Here is a 19,302-nt window from a genome sequence, read left to right on the forward strand (position 1 = left end):
GTTCGGCTTTGAACCGCAAAGCGTTGCACCGCTAATATGAATACAGGTAGAACCCGGGTTATCACATACAGTGTTAGCCAAAAGTATTGGCACCCCTGCAATTCTGTCAGATAATGCTCAATTTCTCCCAGAAAATGATCGCAATTACAAATGCTTGGGTAGTAATAGCTTCATTTATTTTGCTTGCAATGAAAAAATAAAACACAAAAGAGAATGGGGGAAAAAATAAATCATAATAATCTTACACAAAACTCCAAAAATGGGCCAGACAAAAGTATTGGCACTAGGGTTGTTCCGATCATGTTTTTTTGCTCCCGATCCGATCCCGATCGTTTTAGTTTGAGTATCTGTTGATCCCGATATTTCCCGATCCAATTGCTTTATTTGTTCCCGATTCAATTCCAATCATTCCCGATAATTTTTCCCAATCATATACATTTTGGCAATGCATTAAGAAAAAAAATGAATAAAACTCGGACGAATATATACATTCAACATACAGTACATAAGTACTGTATTTGTTTATTACAACAATAAATCCTCAAGATGGCATTTACATTATTAACATTCTTTCTGTGAGAGGGATCCACGGATAGAAAGACTTGTGACTTTATATATTGTGACTAAATATTGCCATCTAGTGTATTTGTTGAGCTTTCAGTAAATGATACTGCAGCCATTCAACCCAAATGCATGATGGGAAGTGGAACCATTACTGTACGTAGTGCTACCAATTGATATATCTTCTCTGCGTTGGGAAATAACATAAGGTGTTAAGAAAAAGATCAATTGCTACCTTGCTTCCCCACATTGCTTCCCATGATATTTCTAATCGTAGGGAGGGGGATTGTAAGGCTTTAGCCTATTAAAATAAGGCTCCAAAGGCTGCCAAAATTCACTCTACTCATTTTATGCTGCCTTTTATCTCTCTAAATGGATAAAACGGCGCCATTACAGATGGAGCGGGACAATGCGTGGGTGGGTCGTGCAATGCATGCATTAATTGCGTTAAATATTTATTGTGGTACATTTTTAAAAAATTAATTACCGCCGTTATCGGGATAAATTTGATAACCCTACCTTAAGCCTAAACTAAAGACTCTGGATGAGTGTAACATATTATGTCTGTAACGTTAAATACAATTAGAAAACGATTTAATTAAAAAATATATATATATATTAAGAAAAGGCATGGCCGATATTTTTTTGCCGATTCCGATACTTTGAAAATGACGTGATCGGACCCGATCGATTGAAAAATCATGTAATGCTTCTCTAATTTGTGTAATTAACAGCACCTCTTACTTACCTGTGGCACATAACAGGTGGTGGCAATAACTAAATCACACTTGCAGACAGTTAAAATGGATTAAAGTTGACTCAACCTCTGTCCTGTTTCCTTGTACGTTGAGCATGGAGAAAAGAAAGAAGACCAAAGAACTGTCTGAGGACTTGAGAAGCAAAAGTGTGAGGAAGCATGGGCAATCTCAAGGCTACACGTCCATCTCCAAAGACCTGAATGTTCTTGTGTCTACCGTGCGCAGTGTCATCAATAAGTGGAAAGCCCATGGCATTGTGGCTAACCTCCCTAGATGTGGACGGAAAAGAAAAACTGACGAGAGATTTCAACGAAAGATTGTGCGGATAGTGGATAAAGAACCTCGACTAACATCCAAACAAGTTCAAGCTGTCTTGCAGTCCGAGTTGTACAACAGTGTCAACCCATACTATCCGTTGGCCTCTGAATGAAAAGGGACTCTATGGTAGGAAGACCCCACTTCTGACCCAGAGACATACAAAAACCAGGCTGGAGTTTGCCAAAACTTAAGCCCTAAGAAGGGGAAACTTATCTTACAGCAGGTAAGCATACACAGAACACAACAACAGATAACTCATACACATAAAATAACACAGACTACAATTTAAAAATGCTATAGACAGCTTCGCATCTAGGTGCAAGAATTCTGCAAATTTAGCAGCCTAATCGCACTTGGTAAAAATGAGTTCTTTGTCTTGTTGGACTTAAAACAAGGGACTCTGAATCTCCTGCCTGAAGGGAGGACCTCAAACAAACAATGAAGGGGATGATCTGCACAGTCCAGTATATCATTTGCCTTCCTCATAACCTGCCTCTCATAAATATCTGTTAAGGAGACCTGTGGACAGCCTATTATCTTACCATCCACCTTAACAATATGATTGATGTTATTTTTATCCTTCAGGGTGATACCTCCATCCCATGCTATAAAAGCAAAAGTAAGAACAGATTCAATAAAAGATTTGTTGAACAAAGACAAGATAACCTCGACTAACATCTAAACAAGTTCAAGCTGTCCTGCAGTCCGAGGGTACAACAGTGTCAACCCGTACTATTTGTCGGCGTCTGAATGAAAAGGGACTCTATGGTAGGGTACCCAGGAAGACCCTACTTCTGACTCAGAGACATTTTAAAGCCAGGATGGAGTTAGCCAAAACTTCCCTGTGAAAGCCAAAAATGTTTTGGAAGAATGTTCTCTGGTCACATGAGACAAACGTAGAGCTTTTTGGGAAAAGATATCATCATAGAGCTTACAGGAAAAAAAACAGGCATTCAAAGAAAGGACCACGGTCCTCACAGTCAAACATGGCAGAGGTTCCCTGATGTTTTGGGGTTGCTTCGCTACCTCTGGCACTGGACTGCTTGACCGTGTACATGGCATTATGAAGTCTGAAGACTACCAACAAATTTTGCAGCATAATGAAGGGCCCAGTGTGACAAAGCTGGGTCTCCCTCAGAGGTCATGGGTCTTCCAGCAGGACAGTGACCCAAAACACACTTCAAAAAGCACTAGAAAATAGTTTGAGAGAAACCACTGGAGAGTTCCAGAGTGGCCAGCAATGAGTCCAGACCTGAATCCCATAGAACATCTGTGGAGAGATCTGAAAATGGAAGTTTGGAAAAGGCACCCTTCAAACCTCAGAGACCTGGATCAGTTGGCCAAAGAAGAATGGTCTAAAATTCCAGCAGAGCATTGTAAGAATCTCAGTGATGGATACCGGAAGCATTTGTTCGCAGTTATTTCAGCTAAAGGTTGTGCTACCAAATATTAGGCTGAAGGTGCCAATACTTTTGTCTGGCCCATTTTTGGAGTTTTGTCTGTTGCGCTAGTGCTCTTAACTGACTGCAGCCCAGAGCCAAGCGACAGCCGCTACAAACCACGCCTGCTGTTGGTACAGTGGCGCAAAGAATTTGTTGAATATTTGAAGTTAAAATGATTTTGGTGACAATAGGCCCTCGTCCATTCCCGAAACACGACTAGACACAGGGGCGTTTCTAAACATAACTAGATTGTAACCTTTGCTATGTTTGGAAATCATTTATATTGTGAGTCAACGGTTAAGTTGTTTAAATTGCTCCCGTTATTACATTAATGCTTTATTTCCCTTCCGTCTACTTTCCACATGTGAAAGTGTTAAAACTAGGGCTGTCAAACGATTAAAATTTTTAATCGAGTTAATTACAGCTTAAAAATTAATTAAATCGTAATTAATCGCAATTAATCGCAATTCAAACCATCTCTAAAATATGCCATATTTTTCTGTAAATTATTGTTGGAATGGAAAGATAAGACACACGACAGATATATACATACAACATACTGTACATCAGTACTGTATTTGTTTATTGTAACAATAAATCCACAAATGGCATTATTAACATTCTTTCTGTTAAAGTGATCCACGGATAGAAAGACTTGTAGTTCTTAAACGATAAATGTTATAGTTACAAGTTATAGTAATTTTATATTAAAACCCCTCTTCATGTTTTCGTTTTAATAAAATTTGTAAAATTTTCAATCAAAAGTAGAGTTAATATAATAATAATAAGAATAAAAATAACAATAATAAAAATAGAGTTAAAAGTTTTACGTGTATTTTGCATAGCTATTTTGATATGGAATGCCAGTTCATTTTGCATTGTTGTTTAACTGTGTGTCAGAATAGAGCCTCATTACTATAGACTGATGTGCTTTTCTTTTTGTGAACATGATTATTATTATTTTTTTTTTGGAGAGATAGGAATATTATTTTTGTTGTGCTTTCACTAAACGATACTTATGTTTGTTGTGAAGGAGAAGCTTATGCCAATAAACGGCGCGGTCCAAAGAACGCCTGTGTCCACTCGCCTTTACTATATAACATATAGACCCTACCCACGTGACGTCACAACTCCGCTCTCCTGACTGGTGCCGCCCACTTGTCCGGCAACACATCGTGTTGACCTGTTACGGCTACGTACATTCCTCCTATTTACGACGTGTTTTTCTGCTCGTTAACATTAATAATCAAAATGGTGAAGGCGTGTGTGGCGGTCGGTTGCAATAACAGAGAAGATAGACGGAGAGACTTGAAGTTCTACCGGATTCCGAGAGACACGGAGAGGAGAGAGTAAGATGGGCTGCTGCAATTCGACGAGAAAACTGGGCTCCAAACGATTACCACAGATTATGTAGTAGTCATTTTATATCTGGTAAGATGCATTTAATATATATTTAGAGGGTTTTGGGCTGACAACCACAATTAAGATCATTGCTAGGCTAATCGCCGACAACATACACGTATGTATGTAGTGAGTGCTATCGCTAAACCATATAAACATTAAAAGCCCTAGCTCCATTGACAAATGACATGAAATACATTAGACTTGACAGTGGATGTTAGCAAGAACAAAAGATTTTGAATTGAAAATTTCGTAACTCACCTTCCGAGCACAAGATTCCTGCCGAATTTTCGCTTACGAGGACCTGTTTCAGCCAACCAGCAACGTAGCATTTATAAGCCTCCAAGCTCTTAAAGTTTTTCAAACTTTCGTGAGAATAGGCTGATTTTGTGTGGACAAGATAGTTGTAAATATCAGGGTCAGGCAGAGACGGTGAAGGCAGCCGGTCAAAAATCATCGATTTAGGCATCAAATATGGATCTGGCGACTGTATAGAACGAAGCTTTTCCACATAACGCCTTTTATGCAACACATCCAGTGAGTTTACGGCATCAGAAAGCACCGGGTCTTCCATGAAATGCATTTTAAATTCCTCGATCAATTGAAACCAATGCTAATACAGAGACAAAATGACGGACAAGTGGGCGGAACCATACAGCGAGCACGTGGTTTTATGACGTCGGTGGGTAGGCTCTATACAGTGGGGAGAACAAGTATTTGATCCACTGCCAAAACCCATTGGCAGTGGATCAAATACTTGTTCTCCCCACTGTATCTGTACATATCTTACCCAAAGTATAACAAGAGACACATAATTGCCACTAAAGAAAGAAAACTTACCAAAATATGTGTGGCGCACAAATAGCAATTTGCACTGCATTGTGAATACAGCGTAAACGTCTCACAACTACTAATTCTCCCATGTTTAGAAGAAATAAAATGAGTATGGAACGGCGCTGCCCCCAAGCGGCCGGTGGCATTCTCTTCACTCTTAATGTCCATAAACGGCCTCATTGTAATCTGTTTGAGGCAATATGCGAGCGGGTCATTCATTGCATGCGTTAATTACGTCAAATATTTTAACGTGATTAATTAAAAAAATTAATTCACGCCCGTTAACACGATAATTTTGACAGCCCTAGTTAAAACTGTTTCAGCATTTAACGATAGATTCAAGTAAAGATTTTGCCGTTTTAGGAGTATTTTAGATAAAAAAGTTACTCACCTTAGGTTCGCTACAACAGAACCTGCCTCAGAAGACAATTGCTTTAAGACGGCAGCTGTTTACTAATGCTGCCGAGTCCGTCATTTCACATTTAGTTCTATATACAGTACATGTGATATCTATGAGATACATCAGATGCTACCACCACGAATCATGTGGGCGTAGTTTGGAGGGGCATGGTTTGAACGAGGTGTGGTTTGAAGCGGCAGTCGCTTGGCTCTTTACATCGCGCGTTGCCGCCTTTGTTAAAATCAACAGTATTAAAAGCATCTTTTGTTTTAGAATCAGTTTTACAAATACGGAAATCATTATTGTTTTGCCTCATCTACATCAAATCATAATAAACACAAAAATTAATACTAATGCTTCGTCGTAACTCCCAGCTAAGGTACTTTTTTTCATAGCATTAGTATGAGTAATCTCAAAGTCCTTTTTAAAAATTTGGCCCTAATTCTCCGTCGTATCAACGTGCATTATTAGTAGAGGTGTGCAAAATTTCCGATTCTTAGATTATTCGCGATTCGGCCATGGAAGATTCGAGAACGATTCACAAACATCCAAATTCCGATTATTGAAATATGCCAAGTAAAGCGGAAGTACAACACATTCAGCGCGCCGCGCAGTCTTCGGGACGGAACGGAGCAAGAGTAGCTAAACATCATGCTTCTCATTACCCGGCCCCTTGGGTAATGCCAATGCTCAACTCGTGGCACTAGCTCAACTCATGCCACGAGATAAAAAAAAACACAACGACATACCTGACTGCTGCCGAAAAGCTTCTACCAAGTACAGCCACATAATGCTACGGTAGATATCATTTATATAGGACTAGATGCATTATAGTTTTGGTAGCGTTACCAGCACATCTTCAAAAAAGCTAGATGCGGGCGTTACTAAACGGCCGCCATCTTAAAGCAGTACACTTCCCTGCAAGGCTGTTGTAGCGAACCTTCCAAGCAAACCTAATTAACTTTTTATCTAAAATACTCCTAAATCGGTAATATATTGACTTGAATCTATCTTTAAAATAGTTTTAAAACTTTCACATGTCGAAAGTAGACAAAAGGGAAATTATGGAATAACGGGAGCAATTTTAACAACTTTAACGGTTGATTCACAACATTAAATTAATTGAATGTAGTTTAAAGCTGCTGATACAGAATGGGGACTGGAGTTTTTTTATTTAATGTTATTTTTGTATATTTGTTTACTGCTATATGTTAACTTGATACTGAAATAGTAGTTTGGTTTAGCCTGAGAGTATTTTTTGAACAATTTTGGAACTAATGTACAAAACTTTATTTAAAAAAAAAAAAAAAAAAAAAAAAAGGAGGGGGGTGCATCAAGAATCGTTTTATAATCGAATCGGAGCCTCTGAATCGTATTCGTAATCGAATCGTTAGGTGCCCAAAGATTCCCAGCTCTAATTATTAGTTGTTTTTTTTTTCACGTTCTTCACTACAGTGGTACATTACATTTATTTATGTACTCTGCCTAGGCCCTAAAAGTGTGAGAGACTCTCTAACTGCCCAAATAGTCACTCTGGACAATGTGAGTGTAGCCTCCAGCACCGCAGTTAAAAACCTAGTTTTATTTGACCCAGACCTATCATTTAAGGCTCATATTCAACAAACTTGCAAAACAGCCTTTTTTCACCAGCGCAACATAACCAAAATGAGAAATATTCCTTCTAAAAACGATGCAAAAAAATTATTTCACGCGTTCGTTACATCTACATTGGATTACTGTAACTCCTTACTTGCAGCTTGTCCTAAAAGTTCCCTAAAAGGTCTTCAGCTAGTCCAGGACACAGCAGCAAGACTTTTAATCACCTGTGCTCCAAGCCCTTCACTGGCTTCCAGTCGAGTTTAGAATTAAATTTAAAATCCTCCTTCTTACATTTAAGACAATTTGTATTGTATTGCATAAGGCGATTTGTATCCACTCATCCACTCTTGGTAGTTTTAGTGTTGAAAGGTAATTATTTCAAGCTAGCTTTGGTGCACCACTCCTTTATGCATTTGTAGTTTATAGAAAACAAACTCGCCCAATTGGAGAGAGATCAGGCGGTCAGAATTGTGTTTTACATTTTTGATCTGAATAAAAGCTCACATACCATTTTAAAACGTGGTGAAGGTTTTTGCTGAAGACCGTAAACAAAGACTATTTTATGATTATTCTGTTCATTTCTATGACAGACATTCTAATGAACAAACCTGAGTGGCTAGATTGGGATGGATTCAATGAGGGAAACAGTTTTTTTGTTCTGCCAAACAAAGAGAGCAGCAGCTAAAGGTCCATTGGAGCACAATTGGCTCAGTTGCTAATGCAGCATAGCGAGTGCTACCTTCTTTTATTTGGATCTTTGGATCATGCGGAGTTGCCCCATGTTCACACTGTGGAGCTCCAACATGCAGAGTAAATGTAAGAAAGGTATTATTACACTAAAACTGAGAAAGTAGTTTGTCTTATTCAGGCTAAAGGTCACAAACAAGTGACTATCAAACATAATGACAACCAAGGTACCACAGAAAGGTGCTATTGTGTCATGCTATTAGACACGGAAAACGCGCAATCTTTCACAGAAGTTCCCTTTTTTTAGATGGAATGTATTAATTAGCGAGTGCAAAGACGACGGAATCAGCACCTCAAAGGGGAAGGTGTTATCGCACGTTGTGAGGCATGACGTACAAGCGACATACCGCACAGACAATCTGGAAGTCTCCTGTTAGCTCCCTGCTCTGAGCTAGGCGATGCTGTCTGCTCGCGACAACTTGTGAATTAGGCGAGGAAAAAGTTTACTTTCCGAGTAAGTAAAGTATACCTCGTTCACAGATCAAAGTCAAACCTGATTGTGTTTATAAGAAGGAATAAATGAAGGGAGAACTTGTGAGCAATAATTAAAATATACATGAAATAAACATGTGTTTTAGGGGCCGTTTACATGGTGCCTCTCAGAGAATACGAAAAATTTCAAATTTGCATTTGCATTTGCGTCTCCATTTGAACAATGTCGCAATTCCACATGAAAACGATGTGGTATTCATGCCAGGCCCTTGGGGGCAGTGCAGATTTACAGGGCGACGGAGAATGATGCACTTTGACCCCACCAAGCGCCCTCAGCCCGGAAAAAAAATATGCCCGCCCACTCGAAGAAATGTCATTTTTCTTTTGTTCAAAAAGGCACAAAAATTGAAATGTTAACATTTTTCATTTAAAAATATTATTGGGAGGGACTTCCGGTCAGCCATGTAGGACGTGTGTAGCCGGCGGTCCGCGGGAATGCGATATCTCATTCTGTTATATGAACTCGTTAAACTGTCAATCGACTAGATTTAAAACACACTGTGTTACGACGCATTTTGAGAACAGCCCTTTTTTTTTTTTTGGGAAATGACGAGCCTTCGACAAAGAACGGATTCATCGAAAAGTGGCCGGGGTAAGCAGCAACTGCCTACGGCGTCTGATTCCCCTCCGCAGCCCATGGCTAACGAAGACATGCTACGCAGCATCAAGGATATGATGGATGAGCTTCGAACCGAAATTGTCACCAAATTTGAGGCAATAATCTCCGAAACTGTTAAAACTGAAGTGGCCCGGGCTCTGAAGCCCATAGAGGCGAAAGTGGACGCCCAGCGAGAAACGATTTCGGACCTTGAAAGCGCGGCTAATGCACACGAAGCCCAGCTAGTTGATTTACAGGCTAATGTGGCCAAGCTATCGGAAACGGTGGCGTCCCTTAGCACAAAATGTGAGGAACTGGAAGCCCGCTCACGGCGAAATAATATCAGACTTGTGGGCTTACCTGAAGGCGCCGAGGGTCCCGAACCAACCAAGTTTGTTGCTAAACTCTTGAGCAATATGTTGCGTCTCGAGAACGAACCTGAGCTGGATTGGGTCCACCGCACGCTGCGTGTTAAACCTAAGAGTGGCGAACCTCCGCGACCCTTGGTCATCAGAATCCACATGTTTCAGGAGAAGAGTACAATCCTGCGTCGGGCTGGAGAAGCTTCGCCGTTGCTGCACAATGGAAAAAGGCTCCACATCTTTCAAGATTTCACTCCTACCGTGGCTAAACAGAGGGCAGCCTTTGCGAGGGTGAAGCGGGAGCTTCACTCGTGTGCTAATGTGAGGTTCGGTCTCAGATACCCCGCCACGCTACACATCACGTTGCCTAGTGGTTCAACTCATCGGTTCGAAGATCCGGATAAAGCTTTGGAGTTCGTCAACAAAGTTCTCTTGAAGCCCCAGGATCAAGAGGGAACCTGACTTTTTCTGTGTTTTTTCGTCTGCCTCCTTTTTTCTTCTGCTCAGATGTTGCGCTGGTGGGATTATAGGATTATTTTTTTTGGGGGGGGGGGTAACATCTCAGCAGCGTTGGCCTGCTGATCATCTTGGAAGAGCCCGGCTTTTCCCACCTGCTACATTTTTTTCTTTCCTTTCCTGTCTTTTTTTATCTTCTCATCTGGATGGTGCTGTGGAGGGACAGACTCGAGATAAGTAAAGTCTATTTCTTCCGTGCCTACAAGGTATGTTGTCCCGGTATGACAATACTAATCGGGATCATTATTTTGTGCTCCGACCATGTTTGTATGTACATTATACCAAGTTTATATTACGATCGGGAATGGGCACAGACTTGTTTTGCATTGTTTTGCTTTCTCTGTGTGTATTTTGAACCCGTTGAACCCTGGTCATCGTTCATCATCTGTGCGACTATGAGTTACATGGGGCATAGTTACTTGCACGGTCCTAATACTTTGAAGTTTTAGTTCCTCATTCCGAGTAGTGTGTGTTTAATACTAATATCTTAACGTTGTTAGACAGTTCATACTAGCATTCCCCAGGCCGTTAGAGTGAACGGTAGTTAGTTAAGCTATGACTGCAATTAGCTTGTCATTAGGTAAGGTAGCATGCTCCCCTTTTGGGATGCTTCTGCTAAGGGAGTGTTTTTTCTTTCGTTTTCATCTCCTTTGTTGTTGTAGGGTTTTTTTTGGTTGTTCTTGTTTTGTTTTGTTTTTGTTTTTATGTGTGATATGGGAGTTGAGACCCAGGGTGCGCTGGGTTTTCAACATGGGGAGGGAAGCACATATCTCTTTTTGTATGCATATGGTCAAGTTTATGAGTCACAGACCGTTTCAGATATATTCTTTTCCAATATTTCCCCTTGTCTGCAATGGCCAATGCTAGACTAGGTGGAGATGTCAAGTTTGTGAGCTGGAATTGCAAAGGTCTAAACAATCCTATTAAACGGAGTAAGGTCCTGCATCATATTCATCAACTTAATGCTCATGTTGTCTATCTACAGGAGACTCATCTTAAAAATACAGATGCCTTCAGACTGAAGCGGAGCTGGGTTGGCCAGACATTTCTTTCCTCCTTTACCAGTAGAGCAAGAGGGGTGGCTATAGTTTTGCACAAAAACATTCCATTTGCCCATACCAAAACCATTTCCGATTCTAATGGCAGGTTCATTATTGTCATTGGCCACATTTATGAGGTCAAGGTTATCCTTGCGAATATATACGCGCCAAATTGGGATGATGTGGGTTTCTTTAAACAGATTTTTTCAATGTTACCGGACTTGGCACAATATAAATTAATTCTGGGTGGTGATTTTAACTGTTGGTTAGATCCCTCATTAGATCGCTCCTCTTTAAACTCAGTGCCACAGTCAAAATCAGCTAGAACGATTAGAGCCTTTATGGATGAGTTTGATGTTTCTGATCCTTGGCGCTTTTTTAATCCGGATAAAAAGGAATATTCTTTTTTCTCGCATGTACATCGAACTTTCACTCGAATTGATTTCTTCTTATTAGATAATTCTATACTTACGGCTTGCTCTGGCTGTAAATATGACTCTATTATTCTATCCGACCACGCCTTAGTTTCTATGAAGATACATTTTCGCAAATTTATAAACACTCGCCCACCGTGGCGCCTTAATACCCAACTCTTACTGGACAAAGACTTTGTTGAACATATGACAGAGCGATTGAATTTTTACTTTCAAGTTAACAGAACTCCAGGTATTTCGGCTGCGGTGCTATGGGAATCCATGAAGGCATTTATGAGGGGGGAAATTATTTCATATGAAGTACATCAAAAGAGGACAATGAGCTCAAAATTGGCCAAATTATCTCACAATATAGCTGTGCTGGATTCTCAGTATGCCATCTCTAAATTACCAGAAACTTATAAGGAGCGGATGTCTCTACAGGCAGAGTATGATTTCATCACTTCTCAACATACTACAAGGCTCTTACTCCTATCAAGGTCAAGATTCTATGAGCAGGGAGATAAAGCCAATAAACTCCTCGCTCACCAACTACGTCAAAGGTCATCCTCTCAGCTAATTTCACGTGTGTGTACCGACTCGGGTATTACTTCAGACCCATTAGAAATAAACAAAACATTTTTAGAGTTCTATAAACTATTGTATACATCGGACCACTCTCTTGGTCCTGAACAATTTGAGCCATTTTTTGGCAAAATAACGCTCCCTGTCTTGAATCAAACATTGAGAGAGGAGCTGGAACGCCCTATTACAGGACTTGAACTGGAAAAGGCAGTCAAATCCTTACAAAGCGGGAAGAGCCCAGGATTGGATGGAATTCCGTCTGAGTTCTATAAAACATTTTGGAAGCCATTAGCTCCGCACCTGTTGGAGGTGTTTACAGAGGCTTTTGAACTTGGTCAACTTCCCCAAACATTAAATCAGGCATGTATATCTCTGATTCTCAAGAAGGGTAAAGACCCATTACAGTGTAGCTCATATCGCCCTCTCAGTTTGCTGAACGTGGATTTTAAACTTCTGTCTAAATTGCTGGCTCTTCGCTTAGAGCGAGTCCTACCATTGATCATTTCGCAAGACCAAACTGGTTTTATTCGTGATAGACACTCTTTTTCCAATCTTAGAAGGGTTTTTAATGTTGTGTACAACCGTTCATCAAAAGCTCGGTCGGAGGCCTTGGTGGCCCTGGATGCTGAGAAGGCTTTCGACCGAGTGGAATGGGATTATTTATTTTACTGTTTGGGAAAATTTGGGTTTGGAACCAAATTTGTGTCTTGGATCAGACTGCTGTACTCGTCCCCGCAAGCGTCAGTTAGAACTAATAATACTAATTCTGAATATTTCCACCTATCCCGATCCACCAGGCAGGGCTGCCCTTTGAGCCCGCTGCTGTTTGCAATGGCTATGGAACCTCTTTCGGCTGCACTGAAGTGTTGCCCTGACCTAAGTGGTATAGTGCGACATGGAGTGGAGCTGAAAGTTGGACTTTATGCGGACGACCTTCTGTTATTTTTGTCTGACTTATCTCGCTCCATTCCTGCAGCACTCTCCGTTTTAAATGATTTTAGTAAAATTTCAGGGTACAAACTGAATTTGGGGAAGAGTGAAATATTTCCTGTAAATCAGTTAGCCAAGGTTTATCCATTAGAGAACTTTCCATTTACAGTATCTAAATCAGGGTTTGTCTACCTGGGGGTTTATGTGGCTGACACACTAAAAAACCTGCGTAAGATGAATTTTAACTCACTGCTTGTGCAGCTCAAACAAGACTTCGAAAGATGGTCTTTGCTTAATCTCTCCGTCCCGGCTCGGATAAATTCGGTTAAAATGAACATTCTCCCCCGCTTCCTTTATTTATTCCAATGCATTCCAATATTTCTCCCGCTTTCTTTTTTCAAATCGGTGGACAGCCTTATTACTGATTTTATATGGAACAAAAAGAAACCCAGACTGCGCTATCAGGCACTGCAGAGACCCAAAGAATTGGGTGGAATGGCTCTTCCAAACATTTTGTTCTATTATTGGGCAGCAAACATTAAGAACTTGTCATACTGGCTCCATGGTGAGAGTACTGATACCACCCCATTGTGGCTAGTTGCTGAAGCCAACTCTGTTAAACCGGTGACATTGAAATCCTTATTGTTTTCACCGCTTATGTCACCTACATCCTCGTATTCAAAAAACTTTGTGGTATTATCTTGTATTAGGATTTGGAACCAATTTAAGAGATACTTTGGTTTACAGGCGCCTTCTGTTCGAGCTCCAATTTCACTAAATCATGCCTTCCCCCCTTCTCTATTGGATAACACATTCACAATATGGTCTAGGCTGGGCTTAGAAACATTTGAGGATTTATATCTGAACTCAACTTTTGCCTCCTTTCAACAGCTAGCTGAAAAGTTTTCATTGCCCAATTGTCATTTTTTCAGGTATCTCCAAATTCGCAGTTATGCTCGCTCTATTTGGCCAAGTTTCCCAACACTCCCTGCTGCCTCTGCCTTAGATATCTTTTTAAAACCCTTATTATCGTCAAAGGGTGCAATAACTACGGTTTATTCTAATATTTATAAAATCAGCTCAGATAGTACTGTAAATGCCCTTAAGGCAGTCTGGGAATCAAATTTGGGAATGAGTATATCTGAAGAGGTCTGGAGGAAAATTTTATGTAGGACACACAAATCTTCAATCTGCGCCAGACACAGTTTCACTCAGTGTAGGATTCTACACAGAGCTCACTATACCAAAGCTAAGCTAGCTAAAATATTTCATACAGTCTCCTCCACGTGTGATCGCTGTAAGCAGGCCTCAGCCGATTATGCACACATGTTCTGGTTTTGTACGTCTTTAACTTCATATTGGTCTGATATTTTTACTGCTCTATCAAAGATAACAGAGATAGATATTGCTCCAAATGCCTTGACTGCTTTGTTTGGTGTGGTTCCTTCTGCATATGGTCTACCTCCTCAGAAGGGGGACCTCATAGCATTCGCAACCTTGCTGGCCAGAAGGCTAATTCTTTTGAGGTGGAAATCTTCAGTTCCACCTACGCAATCATATTGGATCAAGGAGATGTTTTTTTTTCTCAAATTGGAAAGGATAAGACTGACACTCTGTGGATCAGTTGCGTCCTTTGAGAACGCTTGGAACCCGTTTTTTGCATATGTCAGAAGCACAAATTGCCATCTCTGTGTGGATTCTTGAACTATGCCTGAAAAATTACACCAATATAAAGGTGTATATATATTTATATATGTTTTTTTTTTTTTTTCTCCCGTTTCTTGGTCTGTGCTCTTTTCCCCTTTAAAGGGAAATAACTATATTAACAATATATTGCTTTTTGAGGATATGTGCTATGGGTATTGGTTGGGTGAGGGTTTTTTCTGTTGTTTTTTTTTTTTTTTTTTTTTTTTTTAAGGTTCAATGGGGGGGAAAAAATGCTCGAATGTTGTTACCTCATTTGCTTGTACTATATTGCTTCAATAAACAAAGTTTAAAAAAAAAAAAAAAAAAAAAAAAAAAAAAAAAATATTATTAAAACAGTAAATTAAAGCAGAAATTCCGCCACATTTGGTGTTTTTAATGTTTAGTAGCACCGCTGTGCACGCCCAATGTGACATGTACGAGTGCCGACTTTAACGGCGCGGTCTCGCGCTGCGGGATCCTTTGATATGCATGCCGAGGAAGCCCCCCTCAACCCCCCGCAATCGGATTCTTCCACTTTGGAGGCAGGATTCAGAATTTTTCATCTTCGCCGACATCATATGGACGCGAGGCGAGTCCGCTACTCGGTCATTGCGTCTTTGTGTCGCCATGTAAACTGCCCCTTAGTGTTCAACTGGCACGGTTACAGCGTGCTAATGACGAGAAAAAATCATAAAAGCCTTTGCCAAGGCTTAGACAATTTACGCTGTGAGAATCAAGGTTGATCTAACTTGCTAATAGCAGGCATGAAAATGGGTCAGGGGTTAAAAAGCTGAGAAGTGTGTGGAGGAAATATGTTCCCGTACACTGTGCAACTAGGGCTGTCCCAAACGACTAACTTTCTCCCGATTAGTCAGCAACTATTTTTCCGATTAGTCGACAAATCTAATAATTCCCCCACCCCCTTTTTTTTATTACTAATTTAGCTAAAGATGTCCCGATCAATCGGGATGCTGATCGATCGGGTCCGATCACGTCATTTTCAAAGTATCGGAATCGGCGAAAAAATATCGGACATGCCTTTTTTAAATATATATATTTTTTAATTAAATCGTTTTCTAATTGTATTTAACGTTACAGACAAAACGTCTTACACTCATCCAGAGTCTTTAGTTTTGCCTTAAAGTAGGGCTATCAAATTTATCGCGTTTATGGCGGCAATTAGTTTTTTTTAAATTAATCACGTTAATATATTTTAACGCAATTAACGCATGCGCTGCACAACCCACTCACGCATTGTCGCGTTCAATCTATAATGGCGCCGTTGTACTTGCTGAAAGGCAGCGTAATATGAGTAGAGTGAATTTTGGCTGTCTTTGGAGCCTTGTTTTAATTGGCCTATGCCTTGAAATCCCTCTCTCAATAATTAGAAATATTGTAGGGAAGCAATGTAGGGAAGAAAGGTGGTAGTGGATCTTTTTCTTAACACCCTATTTTATTTCCCAACGCAGAGAAGATATATCAATTGGTGCCACTACGCACAGTCATGGTTGCACTTCCCATCATGCGTTTTGGCAGAACAGTTAAATGGATACAGTATCATTTACTGAAAGCTCAACAATTATGACAATATTTAGTCACAATATACAAAGTCACATTTATCCTTTAAGAATTACAAGCCTTTCTATCCGTGGATCCCTCTCACAGAAAGAATGTTAATAATGTAAATGCCATCTTGAGGATTTACTGTCATAATAAACAAATACAGTACCTATGTACTGTATGTTGAATGTATATAATCATCTGAGTTTTATTCATTTTTTTCTTAATGCATTGCCAAAATGTATATGATCGGGAAAAATTATCGAGAATGATTGGAATTGAATCGGGAGCAAAAAAAAACAAACAATCGGATCGGGAAATATCGGGATCGGCAGGTACTCAAACTAAAACGATCGGATCGGGAGCAAAAAACCATGATCAGAACAACCCTAAATTTAGCAATGAAATTTCTGATGACGCTTATTAATTCACAAAAACATTTTGGAACAAGGAACACGTTAATAACAACAATAAATCACAAATAAACAATAAGGTCATATGCTGATAGCATTAACTAACGCAAAAGAATGTAAACTGATTCAGAACACTGACTTCGCCTTTCCAACATGATTCAAACAATTCTTAAAAAAATATCTAGCAAAGATGCACGATAATATCGGTTACCGATAATGGCAATTATGACGTCAGACAGATAATCCAGATAAAAACTCAACCGATAATTATATACTTGATTTAGCCTCAAAATGTGCGCCACAGAAGAATTCAGCACTGCCGCCTCCTCAACCCTTCCCCTCTCTGAAGCCCCTGAGGAAGGAGGGGTTGTGGAGGCAGAGTTACACAACAGAGAAGTTAGAGATCATGGCAGCCCTGTCACCTGCGTGGCTGGATTTATCAGTGTGTTAAAAAAACAACAACAATAACAACGCGGCGACGCGTTTGACGAGGCGGAAAAAAAGGGTCCTCATTCAGACCAAAGCGGGTGGTAAACTGTATCTAAGGCTAAACACCAGCACGAGACCGATAGTCGACAGTCTTCTGACGGCGCCTGCAGCTCTGGCCGGTCCGGCGGGACCTCCGGCGAACACCCCGGTTTCTTTGTAAACCCTAAAGATGGTTGTGAGTGAAAATCCCAGTAGATCAGCAGTTTCTGAAATACTCAGACCAGCCCTTCTGGCACCAACAACCAAGCCACGTTCAAAGTCACTCAATCACCTTTCTTCCCCAAACTAATGCTCAGTTTGACCTGCAGGAGATTGTCTTAAACCATGTCTACATGCCTAAATGCACTGAGTTGCTGCCCTGTGATTGGCTGATTAGAAATTAAGTGTTAACGAGAAGTTGGACAGGTGTACCTAATAAAGTGGTCGGTGAGTATATATATATATATATATATATATATTAGGGCTGTCAAACGATTAAAAATTTTAATCGAGTTAATTACAGCTTAAAAATTAATTAATCGTAATTAATCACAATTAATCGCAATTCAAACCATCTATATAATATGCCATATTTTTCTGTAAATTATTGTTGGAATGGAAAGATAAAACACAAGATGGATATATACATTAAACATATGGTACATAAGTACTGTATTTGTTTATTATAACAATAAATCAACATTAACATTATTAACATTCTGTTAAAGTGATCCATGGATAGAAAGACTTGTAGTTCTTTATGAAAAATGTTAGTACAAGTTATAGAAATTTTATATTAAAACCCCTCTTAATGTTTTCGTTTTAATAAAATTTGTAAAATTTTCAATCAAAAAATAAACTTGTAGCCCGCCATTGTAGATGGCAATAATTACTTACACTATAAAATCAGTCGCACCCAAGCGCCAGCAGAGGGCAGCAAAACTCCGCCAAACACAATTAACAAGTGGGCCTTTCACTCCTCTGTCATTTAAATCTGTCTGAGCTGGGCCAAGTGCGTTAATTGCGTCAAATTTTTTAACGGGATTAATTTAAAAAATTAATTAACGCCCGTTAACGCGATAATTTTGACAGCCCTAATATATATATATATATATATATATATATATATATACACACATATATATGTGTGTGTGTGTGTGTGTATATATATATATATATATATATTTATATATATATACAGTGGGGAGAACAAGTATTTGATACACCGCCAATGGGTTTTCCCATTGGCGGTGTATCAAATACTTGTTCTCCCCACTGTATACTATATATCTTAGGACTGTCAAAATTATCGCATTAACGGGCGTTAATTATTTTTTTTAATTAATCACATTAAAATATTTGACGCAATTAACGCACAAATGCCCCTCTCAAACAGATTAAAATGACAGGACAGTGAAATGTGTACTTGTTATGTTTTACGGAGTTTTGTTGCCCTCTGCTGGCGCTTGGGTGCGACTGATTTTATAGGCTTCAGCACCCATGAGCATTGTGTAAGTAATTATTGACATCAACAATGGCGGGCTACTAGTTTATTTTTTGATTGAAAATTTCACAAATTTTATTAAAACGAAAACATTAAGAGGGGTTTTAATATAAAATTTAATATAAAAAAGCCCATCCCTCCTCCTGCAGCCCAGCAAAGGAGCCCTCGACCCCCCCCCCCCCGGAATCCACGCGCCCATCTACCGGCCCTCGGGGATGGCAAGAGGGGACGCACCACCAACCCCACGCCCGTCCCCAACCCCGTCTGCCCACCCGGGCTACAGGCTGCCGCCGCAGCCCCCCAGCTGACACGGCGTGCCGTGAGTGTAGATATTTTCTTACTACCAAAAACAGTCACTTGATAAAAGATTACCTTGGCCTCAATGGCAGCCTCTGTGCAGGCTTGCAGCATAGTCAGGTGGTGGGCAAAAACCAGGAACTTGAGTTGCTCTGTCTCCAACATCATTTTGATGTAGTCTTTCACAGCTCCGGCCTAGCGGCGTGGACACATGCACAGAAATAGACACAGATTAAAGGGAGCCACTGAATCTATCAATCCACTGCTGGACCTCACAGGAAGGAATTGGCTAGATCAGTGAGGAAGTCAATTAATCACAGCGGCATCCTCTAGGTGATCAATTCTTTATTGAGTGCCGAGAGAGCCGGACTTAAAAAG

The 19,302-nt window shown here is 40.1% G+C and overlaps 1 protein-coding gene across 4 annotated transcripts in view; it reads right to left on the bottom strand.

Annotated features, from left to right (window-relative positions):
* The window catches only part of zranb3 (zinc finger, RAN-binding domain containing 3), a 311,366-nt gene that overhangs the window by 187,469 nt on the left and 104,595 nt on the right, over nt 1–19,302 (bottom strand). For all 4 annotated transcript variants that reach the window (XM_057819173.1, XM_057819181.1, XM_057819189.1 and 1 more), the window contains one exon: nt 19,000–19,119. In XM_057819173.1, coding sequence (XP_057675156.1) covers nt 19,000–19,119 — 120 coding nt within the window. The remainder of the gene's footprint in view (nt 1–18,999; nt 19,120–19,302) is intronic.

Source organism: Corythoichthys intestinalis, chromosome 2, assembly GCF_030265065.1.
Source record: "Corythoichthys intestinalis isolate RoL2023-P3 chromosome 2, ASM3026506v1, whole genome shotgun sequence".
Classification (NCBI taxonomy): Eukaryota; Metazoa; Chordata; class Actinopteri; order Syngnathiformes; family Syngnathidae; genus Corythoichthys; species Corythoichthys intestinalis.